The sequence below is a fragment of the Engystomops pustulosus genome, chromosome 1 (assembly GCF_040894005.1).
Source record: "Engystomops pustulosus chromosome 1, aEngPut4.maternal, whole genome shotgun sequence".
NCBI lineage: Eukaryota > Metazoa > Chordata > Amphibia > Anura > Leptodactylidae > Engystomops > Engystomops pustulosus.
In genome coordinates, this window is record NC_092411.1 from 104,387,178 (window position 1) to 104,408,504 (window position 21,327).

The 21,327-nt window shown below is 42.5% G+C and overlaps 1 protein-coding gene across 2 annotated transcripts in view; it reads left to right on the forward strand.

Annotated features, from left to right (window-relative positions):
• ROR2 (receptor tyrosine kinase like orphan receptor 2) overlaps positions 1-21,327 on the forward strand; it is a 106,975-nt gene that overhangs the window by 72,156 nt on the left and 13,492 nt on the right. For both annotated transcript variants that reach the window (XM_072150758.1, XM_072150759.1), the window contains exons 3-4: positions 5,869-6,156; positions 6,363-6,393. In XM_072150758.1, the coding sequence (XP_072006859.1) occupies positions 5,869-6,156; positions 6,363-6,393 (319 nt within the window). The remainder of the gene's footprint in view (positions 1-5,868; positions 6,157-6,362; positions 6,394-21,327) is intronic.

Genomic DNA, 21,327 nt, shown 5'->3' on the forward strand with positions numbered 1-21,327 from the left:
ATATATGTGAAATGCTGTATTTTTGTTAACAACAGTGAATTAGAGAATGTGTTATTTTGTTATCCTGAGTATGTTTCAGAATCTTGACTTTGTGGTAATACCCATTTAAGAGGAAGTACATATATTATATAAAACGGATATGACATAATAGATAATCTGTCCACTTGCTTTATGATGCATAGTAATATGCTTGGTTTAGTAAAGATCATTAAACATATATTATGATACCATAGTACAGTGGTGGCGAACCTATGGCACGGGTGCCAGAGGTGGCACACGGAGCCATTTCTGTGGGCACTCAGACCATCCCCTCAGGACAGAGTTCACCAAATAGGACCAAATCCACCAAGTCCCAGACAACTTAAGAGATGCTGCTCTCAGCGCTATTTTAAAGCAACACTTCATTGGCTGTTAGGAACTGCGGGAAAAGTGAGAAGGTGCTGACAGAACTGCAATATCTTTGGAGGTCATCCTGCTGGACCAACCATTTTTCCTTTACAGAGAGACCCTGGAGAGAAGCTACAACGAGAGTCTGAATTTGCCCTCCTTCTTTCAACTGTATTGGTTGCCTCAGGGGGGGCGATACAATTGAAAGATGTGGAAGAACAGGTAGCAATAAGTTACTGCTTAAAATGCCATGTTGACACTTAACGGGAAAATAAGTGGATTTTGGTTGTAGTTTGGGCACTCTGTCTCCAAAAGGTTCGCCAACACTGCCATAGTACTTTATTGATCCCTTTATTGATAGTACTAGAATGTCACACAATATTAAGATAAGGTTAGGTACATTTGCATTCATACATTAGGAATAGATATTTTTATGCTAATACTGTAGTTGGTAAGAACATGGAGCACATTTACAGTTACTCAAAAATATACGCTTTCACAGTTACACATCCACAATTGCTATACACAATACAATAATTACAATATATATAAGCTATACACTCATAGGTCACATCCTTGGCACCAGGGGAGCTGGCAATCTTGCTGTGGAACAGCTGAAGGTTGTTGTTTGTTTTTTGGCATGGTGGGCACAGTCGAGTGACATAAGCCACCTGGTGCAGGTGACCACCTGGTGCCAGCATTTGTTTGTGCTGTGGGGTTGAAGTGGGTGCAACTTGTGCTGGCAATGGGGGGATATGCCTTCTGTGCTATTTATAGGTGGTGGTGGTGGTGGTATGGATCTGTTGGTAAGCACAGGTGCCTAGGAGCTAGGTGAAGTCCCTGGTGAGCAATGGTGCAGCCTGGTGTAGGTAGCCTAAGTTACAGGCTGCAGCACAAGATGTAACAGCTGAAAATCTGCTCTGGGAAGGGATTTGCATGGTGCCTGTGGCATAATGACCTCTGAAGGCAGTAGTGCCAGATAGAGTCATTGGGGATCAATGTTGTGTCATATGGGTGTTGCCTCGGGTGTAGATGGGGACCCCGATGACGTTAGCATTGCACACATGGTGCCGCTCCCGCTGGGCATAGCCCGGGGGAGGCATCAAGCCAGGTTATGGAGCAAGAGCAGTTAAGGACTTAATTAAATAATTAGATTATGTATGATATGATAATATATAGTTCTGTATTTTTGTAAATATATACTTCAATATACGTAAGACAGGATGGCACCAGCGGCTGGATAACATCCAGAGATTGAGTTAATACTTATTTAATTAATAACCTCATGCATAATAAGACATCTTGTTGGAGCTTGTGTTTTGTAATAGATGCTGCAGATTATAACCCAAACAGGAAAGTTCAATTTTTTTCACCAATGGTACAGATTATACTAAGGTTGGATGAACCCACAAGTTTCACAAGGACCAGCCAAATTATCTTGTTTTATTTGACATTCGGTTGACATTCATTCGGCCAAGTCAAAGAATTTCTACTTTGTTCTTAAGGTGCCTTCTAGAAACTTACTCACTTCTCCACATTCAGAATGCATGCAACTGACCCAAAAGTTCCCAGACTCTAACCCCCCCTGCTATGGGAAGAAATATAGATTTAGAATATTGAATATGAATTAATTGTTAAGATTCTAACAACAGATATACAGAAATATATATATATATATATATATATATATATATATATATATATATATATATGACGCTCTTGCTTATGAAAAGACAATGCAGGGTTTTTTTGTGGAGGTAGAATAACAGGTGAGAATATTAGACTAGTACAAGTCAGAGGATTGGACACAAGAAGAAAGCATCAGAGTCCAGTAAACTGTTACATGTGTGTGATTCATGTGAGTTGCACATCTGGAATATCTGGATATCACGTTCAGCCAGCCATTGTAATAGGAATTTGAAAGAGCCATTCAACATGCCCCATAGCAGAGCCACAAATCAAGGTATTATTCCTGAGCAAATAGCTTATGTGCTGTGACAGTACAGTGGTGCACAGCAGCATTAAAAATTGCAGACGTCAGGTCCTGACTCATGCAGGGTCAAGGGGATGATAATCCTTTCTTTGGCAGGTTAATACAGGTTTACTTCTGTCTATAATAATAAATAAGATCCTTATCCTGACCTTAAGTGAGATGTCAAATTTAAGGTAATCAGCAATCTTTTAGACTATGGAACATTACTTGTAATTTTTTTTTTTGGCTCATTTTTCTTATTAAATCTTCCCGTGTGTTTTTAAACATCTACACTAAAGATGCGTTTACCTTCTGATTAGTATTCCATTTTATGTTCTAAATGCTCATTGTAAGAATACATTCAGCATTGTGAGAAATACAGTGCATTTACATCCCTATATATACAAATATAATAATTAATAATAATAATTCCTATATTTTTATATTGCACACAGATTACGCAGCACTGCTCCAAATCAGTCCCTGTCCCCATTGGGCTCACAATCTAATCAACCTACCAGTATGTTTTAAAGACAAATGGGAATCATTGAAAATTGTGCATTGGGGCAGATATGTATTGTTGTTAGGTAATTTGCCTACATGCATTAAATATTCTGAAAACCCCTGGTTCAGAAATGTCTCTTACTTCATGAGCTGTCAATTAAATGGCTTTCAATGGAGGGTCATCTGATCTCTAACTGTCCGGAGCTAAGCTTGTAAGTGAAATTGGTCATGGATAGCTAGAGATCACATGACTCTCCATCTGAGGCAATTTTAAGGACAAAAATGGCAGCTAATGAGTTAATAGCAGGGAGCTTCACATGTTAAGAAAATGGGGCAGAACATTTAATAGAAGTATATTGATAACCTACATAATATCATGCCCACGCCCCACCTACACACACCTTACAAAACATGATATAAAGTGACAAACCCCTTTAACAATTATATTTCCATCTATGGTCAGCTGCGCTGGACTGGTGTTACCTGCTTATTTCCTTGAATATCCTAAAAGATGTCTTATTGACTACATATATCAGTGAAAGAACAATATATAAAACAGATTGTATGTTATGGGGGAGAAATATGTACAACATCCACTCATTTATAACTCAGCTCCGTTCTGAAAAGTAGCCTGGATGACATGAAGGAACACAATATTTTGCACTTAGCTCTAAGTGATCCATATAAACAAAAGCAAATGTTCTTAAATGAGCACCAACATGTGAACATCTTCTCCTACCCCATGACCTTGTAAGGCAAGTCCTTTCATTACTGAATGGGGTTAGTTGGTTTTATGACCAGCCTAAAAGCTTCAGTCTCCTGCCAGGATAAATAGTGTCTCATCTGTTTTTTACAATTAGATATGGCCTCACTCTGCCTATGCATCATAAAAAGCAGTTGAGAACAGTGCCTATTCTTTGGAGTTCTTGCAGCAGAATGATATACTCCCTTGTCTCTTCTTCCATATTGCTGACTGATGGCACATTTAGTATTTTCCTAACATCCTATATAGTTTACTCTTTACTTATGTACTAACTGTTACAGACCAATAAGTTTGCAGTGTAAAGAATTGATAGCTCACATGGTCCTGGACAGGAATGTAAAAGGCACAGTCTAAAGCTAAATACATGTTGGTTGTTATGTTTCTAAACAGTTTTAAGGCAGGTTCTTTGTAGTTCATTTTCTAATTTCTGTGGTTAGCTCTTAAAATGTGTGCACATTAGCATCATGAGTCCCTTTGCAGACAACAGATACCCACAAATCCTAAATGACCCTATTTTTTTACCAGTATATCAAAATAAACAAGTTAAGGACAGCTGACAATCATCTGTATAACATATTATCAGAAGTCTACTTTGTGACAAGCCGCATAATATCATATAAGGCTCTACTGACTGACCCTAATGACAGATGCCATACTGCCATGAGACAGCCACAAACCAGGGGCAGGAGAGCTCCTCTTTAGTCGGTTCATTATGGCAACAATTTCTCTTCAAAATCCTTTTTTTTTCCTATGAAAGCTCTGTATTGCACAAAATGTTAAAATTAGTAGATATCTCAAGTGAATCTATCATCAAAATCAAGTATGATAACCAGGGACACTTACTCCTAAATTTAGGCACCACAACTGTGGTAATCTTCTTATATTTGTTATCCATGGTCTCATTTCTTCTAAAATCAACTTTTAACATTATGCTAATTAGCCAGAAGGGTTCTACCTGTGCTCTGTCTTCATAAGCTGTTACACTGTTTTCACCCTCCTCCTCTCTCAGCACTTTCCCCTTTCACTTTGTGCTGTTGCCTTGAGAATACAGCTGGAATGGGAGGGGAGGTGCTGAGGGAGCAGCAGTGGGGTGAGACAGTGGAACAGCATGCAAAGACAGAACACCTTCTGGCTCATTATTATAATTTTAAAAGTTGATGTTAGAAGGAAGGAGGCCATGGATAACAAATATAAGACGATTACCACAGTCACAGTACCTGGATCGATGAGTAAGTCCCCGTTGTTTATCATGATGGATTTTGATGGTAGATTTCCTTCCTTAAGTTATGCAGTGACACAATTGGGAATAATCGCTGACCAAAAATGTAACACAACTGTGCTTGCTGAATTATGATTTTCCAACCAGTTTTTAAAGAAAAATGATCAGACTTCTGTAGAGCTTGCACCATAACTACTCTTATGCTTACTGTATACTTCTTTAACACAGTCCTGGTATTCCCCTGTGATAATGTATAATTATGGTTCCTCAATGATGTATTAGAGAGGTTGTAATTTGTTATTTCAGGGTAAATATTTGCAGCTACTGTAGACTTATTGCTGCACGGACATTACTTGCAAATGAGCAATTATGAAGGCAGAACGTGTTGGTTACATAAGCAATCTGCTCTGAACGTATTTATACAGCTTAAAAAGGGGCAAACGAGTGGCAAAACTACACAGGCAAATTCCCAAGACTTTGATGTTCCTTGAGTTTGTGAGGAACAGGATTGTGTTTTTGTTCTGCTGTCGAATCTGTAACAACCGAATAATTGCTCTTTCCAGCTGGTAATGTCCCATGCCAGACACATCTGTGTTAGCACTCATATGTATTCCCTTTCACTGCTATACACCTCCCTTATACATCCTTATATACACTTACATACACATACACACGCATAAAAGCATACACACTTTATGTACAGGGCTCTTGTCCCCCAGGTAGGAAGAAGCAGGAAATATGACTATGACTGATGTGTGGAATACGCTACTTCACAATCTCTTGAGGTTGCAAGAATCCAAGACGATTTGCAGAGGATGACTTCACCATCCAATATGCATTACACAAGTTTTCCATAAACTCTTTATATCTGAAATGAGTGCAGAAATTTGGCAGAACATTAAACATAAATATTAATATTACAAGATGGTCTTAGTAGTTAGACTCAATTAGAAATAATAAATGCCTTCAATTCACGGAATTAATTATAAACTTCATCATCATCATATTTCTTCATCCCTCTAGGACACTTTTTGACATTTCTGGAACCTGTAAACAACATCACTATTGTCCAAGGCCAAGTAGCCACCCTTCATTGCAAAGTAGCAGGAAATCCACTCCCAAATGTCAAGTGGCTGAAGAATGATGCTCCGGTAGTGCAGGAACCCAAGAGAATCACCATAAGGAAAACAGACTATGGTTCACGGCTAAGAATACAAGACCTTGACACCACAGACACCGGCTACTATCAATGTGTGGCCAGTAATGGGATAAAGACTATTACTGCAACTGGAGTTCTTTTCGTAAGGCTTGGTAAGTTTTTAACTTTAAAGCTAAAACTTTGAAAAAATATTTTTAAAAAACCTTTAAGTACAGAATTTCTGTTATGTAATATAGGTACAGTTTGTTTTGCGAAAGGCCCAGATTTATTACTTTTTATTGCATGTTGTTGCCTATGAGTTTTTAGTCTGCATTGGGATCTTCCATTAACCATTTGTATTTTCTGATTCTTTAAACAGGTCCGACACATAGCCCGAACCCCAACATCCAGTAAGTGTTATTTTTGCATCAAGTTTATTTTGAATGAATATTTTACCATATGTATGTATGTATGTATGTATAGAATCTTCTAGAAATTAATGTGAATTAATGGATTTGGTCCGCACAAAGTGATATAAACTAGAGGCAGTCTCTGATTTAAGGACTTATAGGTGTCCCCTAGTTACAGACAGACCTCTCTGCCCACTGTGACCTCTGGTGAAGCTCTCTGGATGCTTTACTTAGTCACAGGCTGCAATTATCAGGTGTAAGGTGTCTGTAATGATGCTTTATTGATACTCCTTGTTCCCATGACAGAACAAAATTAGAAAATTCAATTGTCAATTGTCAGCAACAACTATAAAATATACCAGTTCCGACTTACAAACAAAGAACAAACCTAAAGAACCTATATTGTACATAATCTGAGTACTGCCTGCAGGCATAAGTGTACATGGGCTAAACACACGTACCTTAGGCTATATTCACACTGCCGTTGCCCGCCCATACCGTACCGTAGCGGGCAACGGCAGTGTACGGGGAGAGGAGGAGGAGGTAAGCGCAGCTCACCCCCGCCCCTATCTATAGCAACCTATGGCGCACGGCGCCGTATTACGGGAAAAGATAGGACAGGTCCTATCTTTTTCCCGGGTACGGAAGTGTATGGGGGACGTATATCGGCCGTATATACGTCGGCCGTATATACGTCCCCCATACGTTAGTGTGAATGTAGCCTTACATAGTAAACAATCCTGCCAGAGGTCCCTCGGTATAGACTGGAAGACATGAGTTATAGTGAGCAGTGACATGGTACATATAACTTTTCTAGTAAGTGTCAAAGCCCGGAAAGATTTCATTATCTAGTGTTACTTTTACTGTAGTGATTTCATCTCTACATATAGCCAATAGCTTCTATTACAAATTTGTTACTGGTTTATTTTCAATGAAGACCTTCACATCTGGTGCGCTATAAACACATTTGTGTTCCTATGCTATCCATAAACATGACTTTCAAGTTACCTTTAAATTTTAGTCTGCGCAAACAGTGGTTTTTCTGTATTGTCAAGTAAACTGTAACATCATCTTAAAGGGGTTGGCCACTTCACTTCATGTTTTGTGTGTGTAAGTGTGGGGAGCAGAATATTGGGTAATTTACCGGTATACATTTATTAAAAGTTCTGCAAGGCTTTCTTAAAATGTAAAGTAAAGCCCCTGCTTCAGAAATGTCTTACACCTCATAAGCTGATTTTCCTGGCAACAAATGGAGGGTCATGTGATCTCCAAATGTTCATGACCAATCACCCATTAAGGACCTTATGATAGTATTCATGAATACTTAGGTCCGGGAAGGGAGGTTAGTTATGGACAATTGACCCTCTATCTGCAGCCATTTTATGAACCGGAATGTATGACCGATGAGCTAAAAGACATTTCTTAACTAGGGGGGGGGGGGTGTTTATTTACATATAAATAGTTGTATAGCAGTAAAGAACATTTAATAGATGTATATTGTTAAATTACCTAATATCCTGCCCTCCATTACAAAAATAAACATTAGATAGCCAAAACCATCTTATTCATGAGTAGACAGTCCTGCTATATTCAAAATACTATTTTGTGTGATCAAATAAATTGATATGGAGATTTCAGGTATTCCAAGGCCATGTGTAAAAATCCCTCACACACCTATTTCTGTAGCACGATATTACAATACAGAATTTCACAGATATAATTCCAACCTGATTTTTTTCATGAATAGCAATTAGAGATGAGCGAGCACTAAAATGCTCGGGTACTCGTTATTCGAGACAAACTTTTCCCGATGCTCGAGTGCTCGTTTCGAGTAACGAGCCCCATTGAAGTCAATGGGAGACTCGAGCATTTTTCAAGGGGACCAAGGCTCTGCACAGGGAAGCTTGGCCAAACACCTGGGAACCTCAGAAAAGGATGGAAACACCACGGAAATGGACAGGAAACAGCAGGGGCAGCATGCATGGATGCCTCTGAGGCTGCTTAAATGCACCATTATGCCAAAATTATGGGCAACAGCATGGCCATGACAGAGTGACAGAAAGAAGCTAGATAGCATCTAAAACATCCAATAATTGACCCTGACACTATAGGGGACGGCATGCAGAGGCAGCGGCAGCAGCGGAAGGCTAGAGAGTGGCATGGCGACATACCCTAAATGGACTCAGGCTTCAAACCAATGGGTAGCAGAGAGGAACCAAAGGAGGTGAGCAAGAAGCGCTCAAATAATATCGGTACATGATAAAAGTTTGCCAGTATATTTTGTGGATTACACAGCAGGGTGGCGACAAAGTTAACATGGAAGCCATGAAAACAATCCAAAATTCTGCCTGACACAGCTCGTTTGATAAGGGGACGATGTATGGAGGCAGTGAACTAGTAGTAGATTAAAGGTGCTGCAGTTAAAACTATGTTAGTTGTTTCTTGGCATGGAGCTGGCGCTCCGCTGCCAGGCGAGCTTTCGCCAATCCAAGCCCCTGTCTCTAGGCTACTCCCCAAACAGCACTTCTAAGAACCTTTCGGATAAGATCAAGTGTAGTAGCGTTCTTATAAGTTTGGGATATGGCGGGTGAGGGGAATGTAAACATCTGCGCAAGAAGCGCTGAAATAATATCCGTAAATGAAAAAAGTTTTCCAGTATATTTTGTGGCTTACACAGCAGGGTGGCGACAAAGTTAACAAGTTTGATGTGGAATGCCCTGCAATAGCTCTTGGGCGGTGTGCCTTTTATCACCTAGGCTCAGCAGTTTGAGCACCGCCTGCTGTCGCTTAGCGACGGCACTGCTGCTGTGCCTAGAGCTACCGACTGATGGCGCCATGCCCACGGATGGTAATTCGGAGGAGGAGGAGGTGGAGGAGGGGTGGGAGGATTTGGAGGTATAGTAGGCCTTTGAGACCTGGACCGAGGTAGGCCCCGCAATCCTCTGCGTCGGCAGTATATGACCAGCCCCAGGGTCAGACTCGGTCCCAGCCTGCACCAAGTTAAGTGTAGTAGCGTTCTTATAAGTTTGGGATATGGCGGGTGAGGGGGATGTAAACAGATGCGCAAGAAGCGCTGAAATAATATCCGTAAATGGTAAAAGTTTGCCAGTATATTTTGTGGATTACACAGCAGGGTGGCGACAAAGTTAACAAGTTTGTTGTGGAAGCCATGAAAACAACCCAAAATTCTGCCTGACACAGCACGTTTGATAAGGCGGGCATGTATGGAGGCAGTGAACTAGTAGTAGATTAAAGGTGCTGCAGTTAAAACTATGTTAGTTGGTTCTTGGCATGGAGCTGCCGCTCCGCTGCCAGGCGAGCTTTCGCCAATCCAAGCCCCTGTCTCTAGGCTACTCCCCAAACAGCACTTCTAAGAACCTTTTGTATAAGATCAAGTGTAGTAGCGTTCTTATAAGTTTGGGATATGGCGGGTGAGGGGAATGTAAACAGATGCGCAAGAAGCGCTGAAATAATATCCGTAAATGGTAAAAGTTTGCCAGTATATTTTGTGGATTACACAGCAGGGTGGCGACAAAGTTAACAAGTTTGTTGTGGAAGCCATGAAAACAACCCAAAATTCTGCCTGACACAGCACGTTTGATAAGGCGGGCATGTATGGAGGCAGTGAACTAGTAGTAGATTAAAGGTGCTGCAGTTAAAACTATGTTAGTTGGTTCTTGGCATGGAGCTGCCGCTCCGCTGCCAGGCGAGCTTTCGCCAATCCAAGCCCCTGTCTCTAGGCTACTCCCCAAACAGCACTTCTAAGAACCTTTTGTATAAGATCAAGTGTAGTAGCGTTCTTATAAGTTTAGGATATGGCGGGTGAGGGGAATGTAAACAGATGCGCAAGAAGCGCTGAAATAATATCCGTAAATGGTAAAAGTTTGCCAGTATATTTTGTGGATTACACAGCAGGGTGGCGACAAAGTTAACAAGTTTGTTGTGGAAGCCATGAAAACAACCCAAAATTCTGCCTGACACAGCACGTTTGATAAGGCGGGCATGTATGGAGGCAGTGAACTAGTAGTAGATTAAAGGTGCTGCAGTTAAAACTATGTTAGTTGGTTCTTGGCATGGAGCTGCCGCTCCGCTGCCAGGCGAGCTTTCGCCAATCCAAGCCCCTGTCTCTAGGCTACTCCCCAAACAGCACTTCTAAGAACCTTTTGTATAAGATCAAGTGTAGTAGCGTTCTTATAAGTTTGGGATATGGCGGGTGAGGGGAATGTAAACAGATGCGCAAGAAGCGCTGAAATAATATCCGTAAATGGTAAAAGTTTGCCAGTGTATTTTGTGGATAACACAGCAGGGTGGCGACAAAGTTAACAACTTTGATGTGGAATCCATGAAAACAACCCAAATTTCGGCCTGACAAACCTCGTTTGATAAAGGGACGATGTATGGAGGCAGCTATATGGACGACTTTTGGAGGTAGCAATGGAGACAACGTGTGGAGGCTGCTATGGAGACAATTCAATTTGGATAGTGCCTGTATGTGGCAGTCCAAAAAATTTTTCAAACCAGAGGAGCAGGTAGGTGGCCCTCCAGAAAAATGGAATAGATTGAGTGCCTGTATGTGACAGTCCAAAAAAGTTTTTAAACCAGAGGAGCAGGTAGGTGGCCCTCCAGAAAAATGGAATAGATTGAGTGCCTGTATGTGGCAGTCCAAAAAAGTTTTTAAACCAGAGGAGCAGGTAGGTGGCCCTCCAGAAAAATGGAATAGATTGAGTGCCTGTATGTGGCAGTCCAAAAAAGTTTTCAAACCAGAGGAGCAGGTAGGTGGCCCTCCAGAAAAATGGAATAGATTGAGTGCCTGTATGTGGCAGTCCAAAAAATTTTTCAAACCAGAGGAGCAGGTAGGTGGAGCTCCAGAAAAATTGAATAGATTGAGTGCCTGTATGTGGCACTCCCAAAAATTGTTTAAAACAGAGGACCGGGTCGGTGGCCCTCCAGAAAAATTAAATGCATAAAGTACTATAGGTAGAGCCAGTGGGCCCTGTCAAAAAATAGCCAGTTTCCTCTGCTTTACTGTACAAAGAGCAGGAGAAGGAGGAAAATGAGGAGGAGGAGGAGTGGATAAATTATTCAGGTTGAGCTTCCTTCACCTGCTGGAGATTGGAAATTAGGAGAAATCCATGCTTTATTCATCTTGATAAGCGTCAGCCTGTCAGCGCTGTCAGTCGACAGGCGTGTACGCTTATCGGTGATGATGCCACCAGCTGCACTGAAAACCCGCTCGGACAAGACGCTAGCGGCAGGGCAGGCAAGAACCTCCAAGGCGTACAGCGCCAGTTCGTGCCACATGTCCAGCTTTGAAACCCAGTAGTTGTAGGGAGCTGTGTGATCATTTAGGACGATGGTATGGTCAGCTACGTACTCCCTCACCATCTTTCTGTAAAGATCAGCCCTACTCTGCCGAGACTGGGGACAGGTGACAGTGTCTTGCTGGGGTGACATAAAGCTGGCAAAAGCCTTGTAAAGCGTACCCTTGCCAGTGCTGGACAAGCTGCCTGCTCGCATACTCTCCCTCGCTACTTGTCCCGCAGAACTACGCACTCTGCCGCTAGCGCTGTCAGAAGGGAAATACTGTTTCAGCTTGTGCACCAGGGCCTGCTGGTATTCATGCATTCTCACACTCCTTTCCTCTCCAGGGATGAGAGTGGAAAGATTTTGCTTGTACCGTGGGTCCAGGAGAGTGAACACCCAGTAATCGGTGCTGGAATAAATTCTTTGAACGCGAGGGTCACGGGATAGGCAGCCTAGCATGAAATCTGCCATATGCGCCAGAGTACCAACGCGTAAGAATTTGCTCCCCTCACTGGCCTGACTGTCCATTTCCTCCTCCTCCAACTCCTCCAATTCCTCTTCTTCTGCCCATACACGCTCAACAGTGAAGGACTCAACAATGGTCCCCTCTTGTGTCTCGCCAACATTCTCCTCCTCTTCCTCCTCATCCTCCTCCACCTCCACCTCCTCCGATATGCGCTGAGAAACAGACCTAAGGGTGCTTTGGCTATCAACAAGGGAATCTTCTTCCCCCGTCTCTTGTGAGGAGCGCAAAGCTTCCGACTTCATGCTGACCAGAGAGTTTTTCAACAGGCCAAGCAGCGGGATGGTGAGGCTGATGATGGCGGCATCGCCACTGACCATCTGTGTTGACTCCTCAAAGTTACTCAGCACCTGACAGATATCAGACATCCACGTCCACTCCTCATTGTAGACTTGAGGAAGCTGACTGACCTGACTACCAGTTCTGGTGGAAGTTGACATCTGGCAGTCTACAATCGCTCGGCGCTGCTGGTAAACTCTGGATAACATGGTCAGTGTTGAATTCCACCTCTTGGGCACGTCGCACAACAGTCGGTGAGCGGGCAGTTGGAGGCGGCGCTGCGCTGCCCTGAGAGTGGCAGCATCTGTGCTGGACTTCCTGAAATGCGCACAGATGCGGCGCACCTTCGTGAGCAAATCAGACAGATTGGGGTATGTCTTGAGGAAACGCTGAACTATCAGATTTAACACATGGGCCAGGCATGGCACATGTGTCAGTCTGCCGAGTTGCAGAGCCGCCACCAGGTTACGGCCGTTGTCACACACAACCATGCCTGGCTTCAGGTTCAGCGGTGCCAGCCACAGATCAGTCTGCGCCGTGATGCCCTGTAATAGTTCTTGGGCGGTGTGCCTTTTATCGCCTAGGCTCAGCAGTTTGAGCACCGCCTGCTGTCGCTTAGCGACAGCACTGCTGCTGTGCCTAGAGCTACCGACTGATGGCGCCATGCCCACGGATGGTCGTTCGGAGGAGGAGGTGGAGGAGGGGTGGGAGGAGGAGGCATAGTAGGCCTCAAACACCTGGACCGAGGTAGGCCCCGCAATCCTCGGCGTCGGCAGTATATGACCAGCCGCAGGGTCACACTCGGTCCCAGCCTCCACCAAGTTAACCCAATGTGCCGTCAGAAATATATAGTGGCCCTGCCCGGCAGCACTCGTCCACGTGTCCGTGGTCAGGTGGACCTTGTCAGAAACGGCGTTGGTCAGGGCACGGATTATGTTGTCTGACACGTGCTGGTGCAGGGCTGGGACGGCACATCGGGAAAAGTAGTGGCGGCTGGGGACCGAATAGCGAGGGGCGGCCGCCGCCATGAGGCTGCGAAAGGCCTCGGTCTCTACTAGCCTATAGGGCAGCATCTCCAGGCTTAGCAATCTGGAGATGTGCACATTAAGGGCTTGGGCGTGCGGGTGGGTTGCACTATATTTGCGTTTCCGCTCCAGCGTCTGGGGTATGGAGAGCTGAACGCTGGTGGATGCTGTGGAGGATCGTGGAGGCGACGATGGGGTTTTTGTGGCAGGGTCCTGGGCAGGGGGCTGACTATCAGCTGACACAGGGGAAGGAGCAGTGGTGTGCACGGCCGGAGGTGAACGCGCTTGTTGCCACTGAGTGGGGTGTTTAGCATTCATATGCCTGCGCATACTGGTGGTAGTTAAGCTAGTAGTGGTGGAACCCCTGCTGATCCTGGTTTGGCAAATGTTGCACACCACAGTCCGTCGGTCATCCGGTGTTTCCTTAAAGAACCTCCAGACTTCTGAAAATCTAGCCCTCGCCGCAGGAGCCCTTGCCACGGGAGCTTCACTACGTGACACATTTGGCGCTGATGCACCAGCTCTGGCCCTGCCTCTCCGTCTGGCCCCACCACTGCCTCTTCCAACCTGTTCTGGTCGAGGACTCTCCTCCGTCTCAGAAGCACTGTGTTCACCCGGCCTCTCAACCCAGCTTGGGTCTGTCACCTCATCATCCTCCGATCCCTCAGTCTGCTCCCCCCTCGGACTTCCTGCCCTGACAACAACTTCCCCACTGTCTGACAACCGTGTCTCCTCACCGTCGGACACCTCTTTACACACTTCTTCCAGTACGTCAACAAGGTCATCATCACCCACAGACTGCGACTGGTGGAAAACCTGGGCATCGGAAAATTGCTCATCAGCAACCGGACAAGTGGTTTGTGACTGTGGGAATGGTCCAGAAAACAGTTCCTCAGAGTATGCCGGTTCAAATGGCAAATTTTGCTGGGAGGGGGCAGACTGGGGGGGAGGAGGCTGAGGTGCAGGAGCTGGAGGAGTGCCGATTTCGGTGACATGGGTGGACTGCGTGGAAGACTGACTGGTGGACAAATTGCTCGAAGCATTGTCGGCAATCCACGACATCACCTGTTCGCACTGTTCTGGCCTCAACAGTGCTCTACCACGATTCCCAGTAACTTCAGACATGAACCTAGGGAGTGTAGCTCTGCGGCGTTCCCCTGCTCCCTCATAAGCAGGTGGTGTCTCACCCCGCCCAGGACCACGGCCTCTGACCCCTGCAGTAGTTGGACGCCCACGTCCCCGCCCTCGTCCTCTACCCCTAGCCCTCGGGTTAAACATTTTGAAAATGAGAGTTATAACTTGAATTTTTTTTTTAACTTTTTTTTTTTGTTTGTTTTTTTTTGTTTTTTAGTTTTTAAAACCAAACGATGCTATCCTATTGCTATGGCTATTTTATAGCCAAGTATGAAAGCACACTGCTATGCCAGATGAGATGACGCTGAGTTATGAAAAAAATAAACGTAAAATAAAAAAGGAAATGGCAGACTGTGCCTAATTGAAATACAACCCCGGCCCCTAATAAATTTTCCTACTTTGGTCTTTGCGATGGATATGTGCGTCACTAAGCGCAAAACACAGTGGTCGCAAGTCTGACTCCAAATTGCTCACAATTTGCTAGTAGATGCACTGCAACAACTACAGCCACCAGCAGATCAACCAGAAATCAAATATATATAACGCTACTGTAGGCGTAATTAAGCCGTTTGTATTCTCCTATGGCTATTTTCTAGCCAAGTATTACAGCACACTACTATGCCAGATGAGATGACGCTGAGTTATGAAAAAAATAAACGTAAAATAAAAAAGGAAATGGCAGACTGTGCCTAATTGAAATCCAACCCCGGGCCCTAATAAATTTTCCCACTTCGGTCTTTGCGATGGATATGTGCGTCACTAAAACACAGTGGTCGCAAGTCTGACTCCAAATTGCTCACAATTTACTAGTAGATGCACTGCAACAACTACAGCCACCAGCAGATCAACCAGAAATCAAATATATATAACGCTACTGTAGGCGTAATTAAGCCGTTTGTATTCTCCTATGGCTATTTTCTAGCCAAGTATTACAGCACACTACTATGCCAGATGAGATGACGCTGAGTTATGAAAAAAATAAACGTAAAATAAAAAAGGAAATGGCAGACTGTGCCTAATTGAAATCCAACCCCGGGCCCTAATAAATTTTCCCACTTCGGTCTTTGCGATGGATATGTGCGTCACTAAAACACAGTGGTCGCAAGTCTGACTCCAAATTGCTCACAATTTACTAGTAGATGCACTGCAACAACTACAGCCACCAGCAGATCAACCAGAAATCAAATATATATAACGCTACTGTAGGCGTAATTAAGCCGTTTGTATTCTCCTATGGCTATTTTCTAGCCAAGTATTACAGCACACTACTATGCCAGATGAGATGACGCTGAGTTATGAAAAAAATAAACGTAAAATAAAAAAGGAAATGGCAGACTGTGCCTAATTGAAATACAACCCCGGGCCCTAATAAATTTTCCCACTTCGGTCTTTGCGATGGATATGTGCGTCACTAAAACACAGTGGTCGCAAGTCTGACTCCAAATTGCTCACAATTTACTAGTAGATGCACTGCAACAACTACAGCCACCAGCAGATCAACCAGAAATCAAATATATATAACGCTACTGTAGGCGTAATTAAGCCGTTTGTATTCTCCTATGGCTATTTTCTAGCCAAGTATTACAGCACACTACTATGCAAGATGAGATGACACTGAGTTATTAAAACAATAAACGTAAAATAAAAAGAAACTGGCAGACTGTGCCTAATTCTACTTAAACCCCTAATAAATTTTCCCACTTTGGTGTTTGAGGTGGATATGTGTGTCACTAAGAGCTAAACACAACGGTAGCAAGTCCCCCTGCTAATTCCTCACAATATGGTACTAGCTGCAAATAAAAAAAAAAAAAATTATAACGTTATTGTAGCCCTAAGAAGGGCTGTTGGGTTCTTTTAGAATCACTCCTGCCTAACAGTAAGCTAATAGAACACCCTAACGCTTTCCCTGACCAGCAGCAGCTCTCTCCCTAGCGGCATCCAGACAGAGAATGATCCGAGCAGCGCGGGCAGCGGCTAGTCTATCCCAGGGTCACCTGATCTGGCCAGCCAACCACTGCTATCTACGTGTAAGGGTACCACGTCATGCTGGGTGGAGTGCAGAGTCTCCTGGCTTGTGATTGGCTCTGTTTCTGGCCGCCAAAAAGCAAAACGGCGGGAGCTGCCATTTTCTCGAGCGAGCGAAATACTCGTCCGAGCAACGAGCAGTTACGAGTACACTAATGCTCGATCGAGCATCAAGCTCGGATGAGTATGTTCGCTCATCTCTAATAGCAATCATACTGCTATTAATGTTTATTTTTAAATATGTATTAATAATTTGTGTGTGAGTTTTTTTTTAAACTTTATTTGTCCCCCATGAGGTCATGAAAGACCCCTAGGGCACATTTCCACATTTTTATTTTATTATAATTTTTTTTTTAAAAGGACCCTCTTCTGGGGCTGATGTCTAAAAAAAAGCTGTACATGATTGCCTGGCCTGCAGAGACAGAGGCAGAAGTGTGGCTCCTGTACTCACTGAATAGTGCTACTTCAGCACTTTGCAGTGCAGAATGGAGAAGGCAAAAGTGGTAATAAACCACTTCTGCCCTATCCCTAGGTCTCCAGCTGTGATTAACAGCGAATCGCAGGAGAAACTGCAGCAACGTCAAAACGGCTTCACTGTAGATTCGAGACCCGTGCCCACTGACATTTTTGTCAGCTTAAACATGTTCTGCAAATGTTTCTTGCAAATGTTTTTGGATTGAATTTACCCAATCCATTGTCACCTTGAGAAAAGGAGTCTCTGGGACCTGCATCAGTATCTGTCTTGCTTGGGAATAATACCTTAAAGAAAATCTAGTATTAAATTCTATCATATCAAACCACTTTCTCATAGATCCGTGAACTGTGACTGTGGTTATCTTCTTAGAGTTGTTATGCAGAGCCCTTCTGTGCTGTATATTCACAAGCTATTACAATAAGCAGAACATGCCTCACCCATCCTTTCTCCTTCATCCCTCGGCCATATCCTAGCTAGCACCAGCAGGAAGTGCAGGCGTAAGGGAAAAAAACATCTGCTCATTGTGAAGCTTTAGCACTGTGGGGCCCTGAAAACAGCCACCAGAGCTCTTCCGGTTTATTAGCATAATTATAAAAGTTGATTTTAGAGTTAATTATCTATAAACGTTGATTTTAGAAGAAACAGATGCCATGGATAACAAATATAAGATTACCATGGTCACGGTGCCTGGATCTGTAAGTACCCCTGGTTTATCATGATGGATTTTGATGGAAGATTTCCTTCAAAACAGAGGTCCTAGAAAAAGGTTATGTCCCCAAGGGTAGAAACTATATGTTTATATAATATCATGGTAAAAAATGTAATAATTTATGTAGATACCAAAAATTAACTCTAACAGTAAAAATATTGCCCAAGTTGTATCTCGGTCTAAAATATCCCACAACTTATCTCTATCCAGTGGCTCTTCTCCTCCCATTGTCCAGTTGTACAATGCCTGTGTTTGATGAAAAGAAAGAGAAAGTTGTCCTTAAGCAAGGATACTCTAAAGTCTTTAAACATGATACAAGAACAGACAAGCTAGTGGCTATAGTAGGTGTACAGAACCTGAGGGCGTTCTTAACGAAGACTTAGCTTTTTTTGGCTTTGTTTTTAAATACATTTCATCTTGTGTGAAGCTGTGTGGTCTTTATTCACCTACCACCTCTAACCTTTCTGGTTTACCTATTGCATATAGTCAATCAAAAATGTTTTTGAAGCTTGAAAACTCTAAAAAAGGTAGCAATTGACATGATTTATGAACTCAAGTGGAGCTAACTGAGGCAACAATATGAATGAAGTGGATCTTTGCCAAAGGGAAGTAATCTAGTAGTTTGAGTGAAACTATAAGCATGCGGATTAATTGCTAAGAAGCAAATGGATGGGAATGCCACTAATGTCTAATGCTCTCAAGAATGTCAATTGCTCTCATAACGTTGTATCCAATGTAAAAGCATCGTATGTTAAACTTTCAAAATGTGGGAATTGCATTCAGCTACTGTTGCAGCTACTGTACACAGAATAATTTTTTTTTTTTTTAAATTTTTGAAATAAGCTTTTTATATGCATTTTCCCATATTACTCGACCAAGCTAAAGAGTTCTGGGACATCTTTTTTATTACTCTGTAATACGGTTTCTCTGCTAAGCAGTTGGGGGTATTAACCTTCACAATCTGACACGTCCAGTTAGTTCTCTTAGTAGCAGACTGTAGTGGGACACACACATTGAGAATGATGAAATAAGAGACTGAACTGTGTGTCTTGGTGTATGCTCTCATCCCAGTACCGGTAACCATTTTGGCTATAGGAGTTAATTTGAAAGTCACCTTACAAGTGTAAAGGGCTGTTTGAGCCCTAGATCTGTAAAAGTTATTACGCTCCCTTTAAGAATATTTAGGCTAAGGATATTCTAAGTTACAGTCAGCTTTGTATGTCTAGTATGTGTTAGCCTGCCTTGTGTGGTCTGGAAGGATACTGTGTGGGCCCAAGATTTCTGCACAGTAAATACCTGCCGGTTACTATCAGATTTCTGCATAAAAAGTGGGATTGAACTTCTCTTCCAGATTAGTGTTATAACACTTTTGTGAATTCTATTTTGAGAAGCCTGAAATTTAGTGACATTCATTCTGCCATTTGGCAGAGTTGTAATAAAATGTCTCCAATTAAATTTTGCTGGTGTATCTACAGAATTCCTTTCAGAGGTGTAAATCCATCTTCTGCTAAAAGTCTATACATTAACATTGCTTCTACACACTTGTAACCTGACTCACGCAGCAAAGTACTTTACGCATTATTATATGCTGTAAAAAGGTAGCTGGATTTCACTAGACTGTCATGGGAAATGTCATGTGGTCTGTAGTCCATAGAAACTGCTAGCATTGTGTATTATTTAGTGAGCGATCAGTGTCCATTGTGTTTATAGGGCTATACAATTCTAATATCCTATACTGATGACTTAAACAGTCAGATAGTCTATTAAAGTTCTAGCTATTTCCTTCTTGTGGGGATTACTTTCAGACAAATAAATGCTAAATTATGTAGTAATGGATGTAGGTTTATGTGGCGCATAAGATCCATAGATTGTAAAAAAGCATACCTTTGGAAGAACATGTCCTTTTGAGACATGTCTGGGGTTATACATTGTTTCTACTGTATTGAGATGTAGAACTGATAAAGGGTTTTAGTACCAGATCTTGCATAAAAATGTATACTGCACAGTACACTCTGTTAGTAGGACAGCACATAACTTTGTAAAAGTTTTAGGCTGATATGAAAAAGATGCTTAAAATGATGTCAATATGTGGCGTGACCACACTTTACCATTAAATACAGCATCAATTCTTCCAGGAAAACTTACAATAGGTTTTGATAGAACTCTGCAGGGAAGTTGTTTCAGGCATCTTGGAGAATTAACTATTGATGTTCTGTGGATGTAGGCTTGCCCAAATCGCTCTGTCCCTTCATATAATCCCAGATAATCTCTGTGATCAGGGATCTGTGGGGCCATATCATCACTCCTAGGACACTTTGCAGGGGGAGGTCACACCAAATACTGATTCAGATTTAGATTTTATTTTTGTCAACAAAATTATACTTTTAATACTTCAATTTTTTAAGCCTTCTTACTTGTCTTATACTTTTGCACAGTATAGTACATGTCATAAGCACAGCTTTATTAATGCTTACAAAAAATAAGAGTGTCTAGAGTCAATTTGACTTGTACTTCACCTCGAAAATGATGAACGCAGCTACAAGATTGCCCATGGCTGTAGTAATGTGCATGACCTGGGTTTCTGCAGGTTGTGTTCACATGAGTTTCTTTGCCACCTGTGGCCTGTTAATTCTGAAGATATTGCCATATGGCCTTGAGAAGCGGGATTTTGAGAAATGCCTTGCAATTTTAGATACAAATTGTATTAAGTAATTACAGGTAAAAGTCCCTTTTGGGACATTTTTCCTCCACTAATTTTGACCTCATCTGTGCTTATTTGGACACATAACAATTTAATGGCTTCTAAGTTTTTTTCTCAGTAGAAACATTCAGTAACGTCTGTTAGTTTAGAAAGGATTTTAGAGGTCTTCATGCGTGCTTTGGCAGGTTCAGAGGAAAACCATTTAAAACAAATTACTTTTTCCCCCATAGACTACTAAGCCTCGGAAGTCTTAGTTGCATTTAGGACGAAAATATTTGCCCTTTTATTCACCTCATTTATTTGCTGCTCATCATGTTGTGTATGGTGTTTGTGTAGACAAAACAGAGTACAAAGTTATAAAAAGAGATACTCCAGAGTTAATGGATTTTGGGGAATAAAAGTATTTACCAAAATAGACATGGCAAGAGATTTAACAAGTCTTCTCCAATGATTAAAGACAAGACATTCAGAGTATTTCAGAGTAAATCACTACATAATATAACTTTAGAAAGTAATACCAAATATGTTGTAAGACATGCATGACATGTAGCAGACTACTAGAGGAAGTTTTTTACTGTAGTAAGATGTGTAGTTGGTCATTGCTGCAGTACAGCACAATTGAGTGCAGTAGCACTGGAACAATGGAGCTGGATTAGAAGGGTTTTTCGTTTCTAGTGGGCAGTTCTTTGTCACCAAGTATTAAGAAATGTTGCAGCACACATGCCGATTGATTCAGATTCCTCCTCACAAACAGAACCA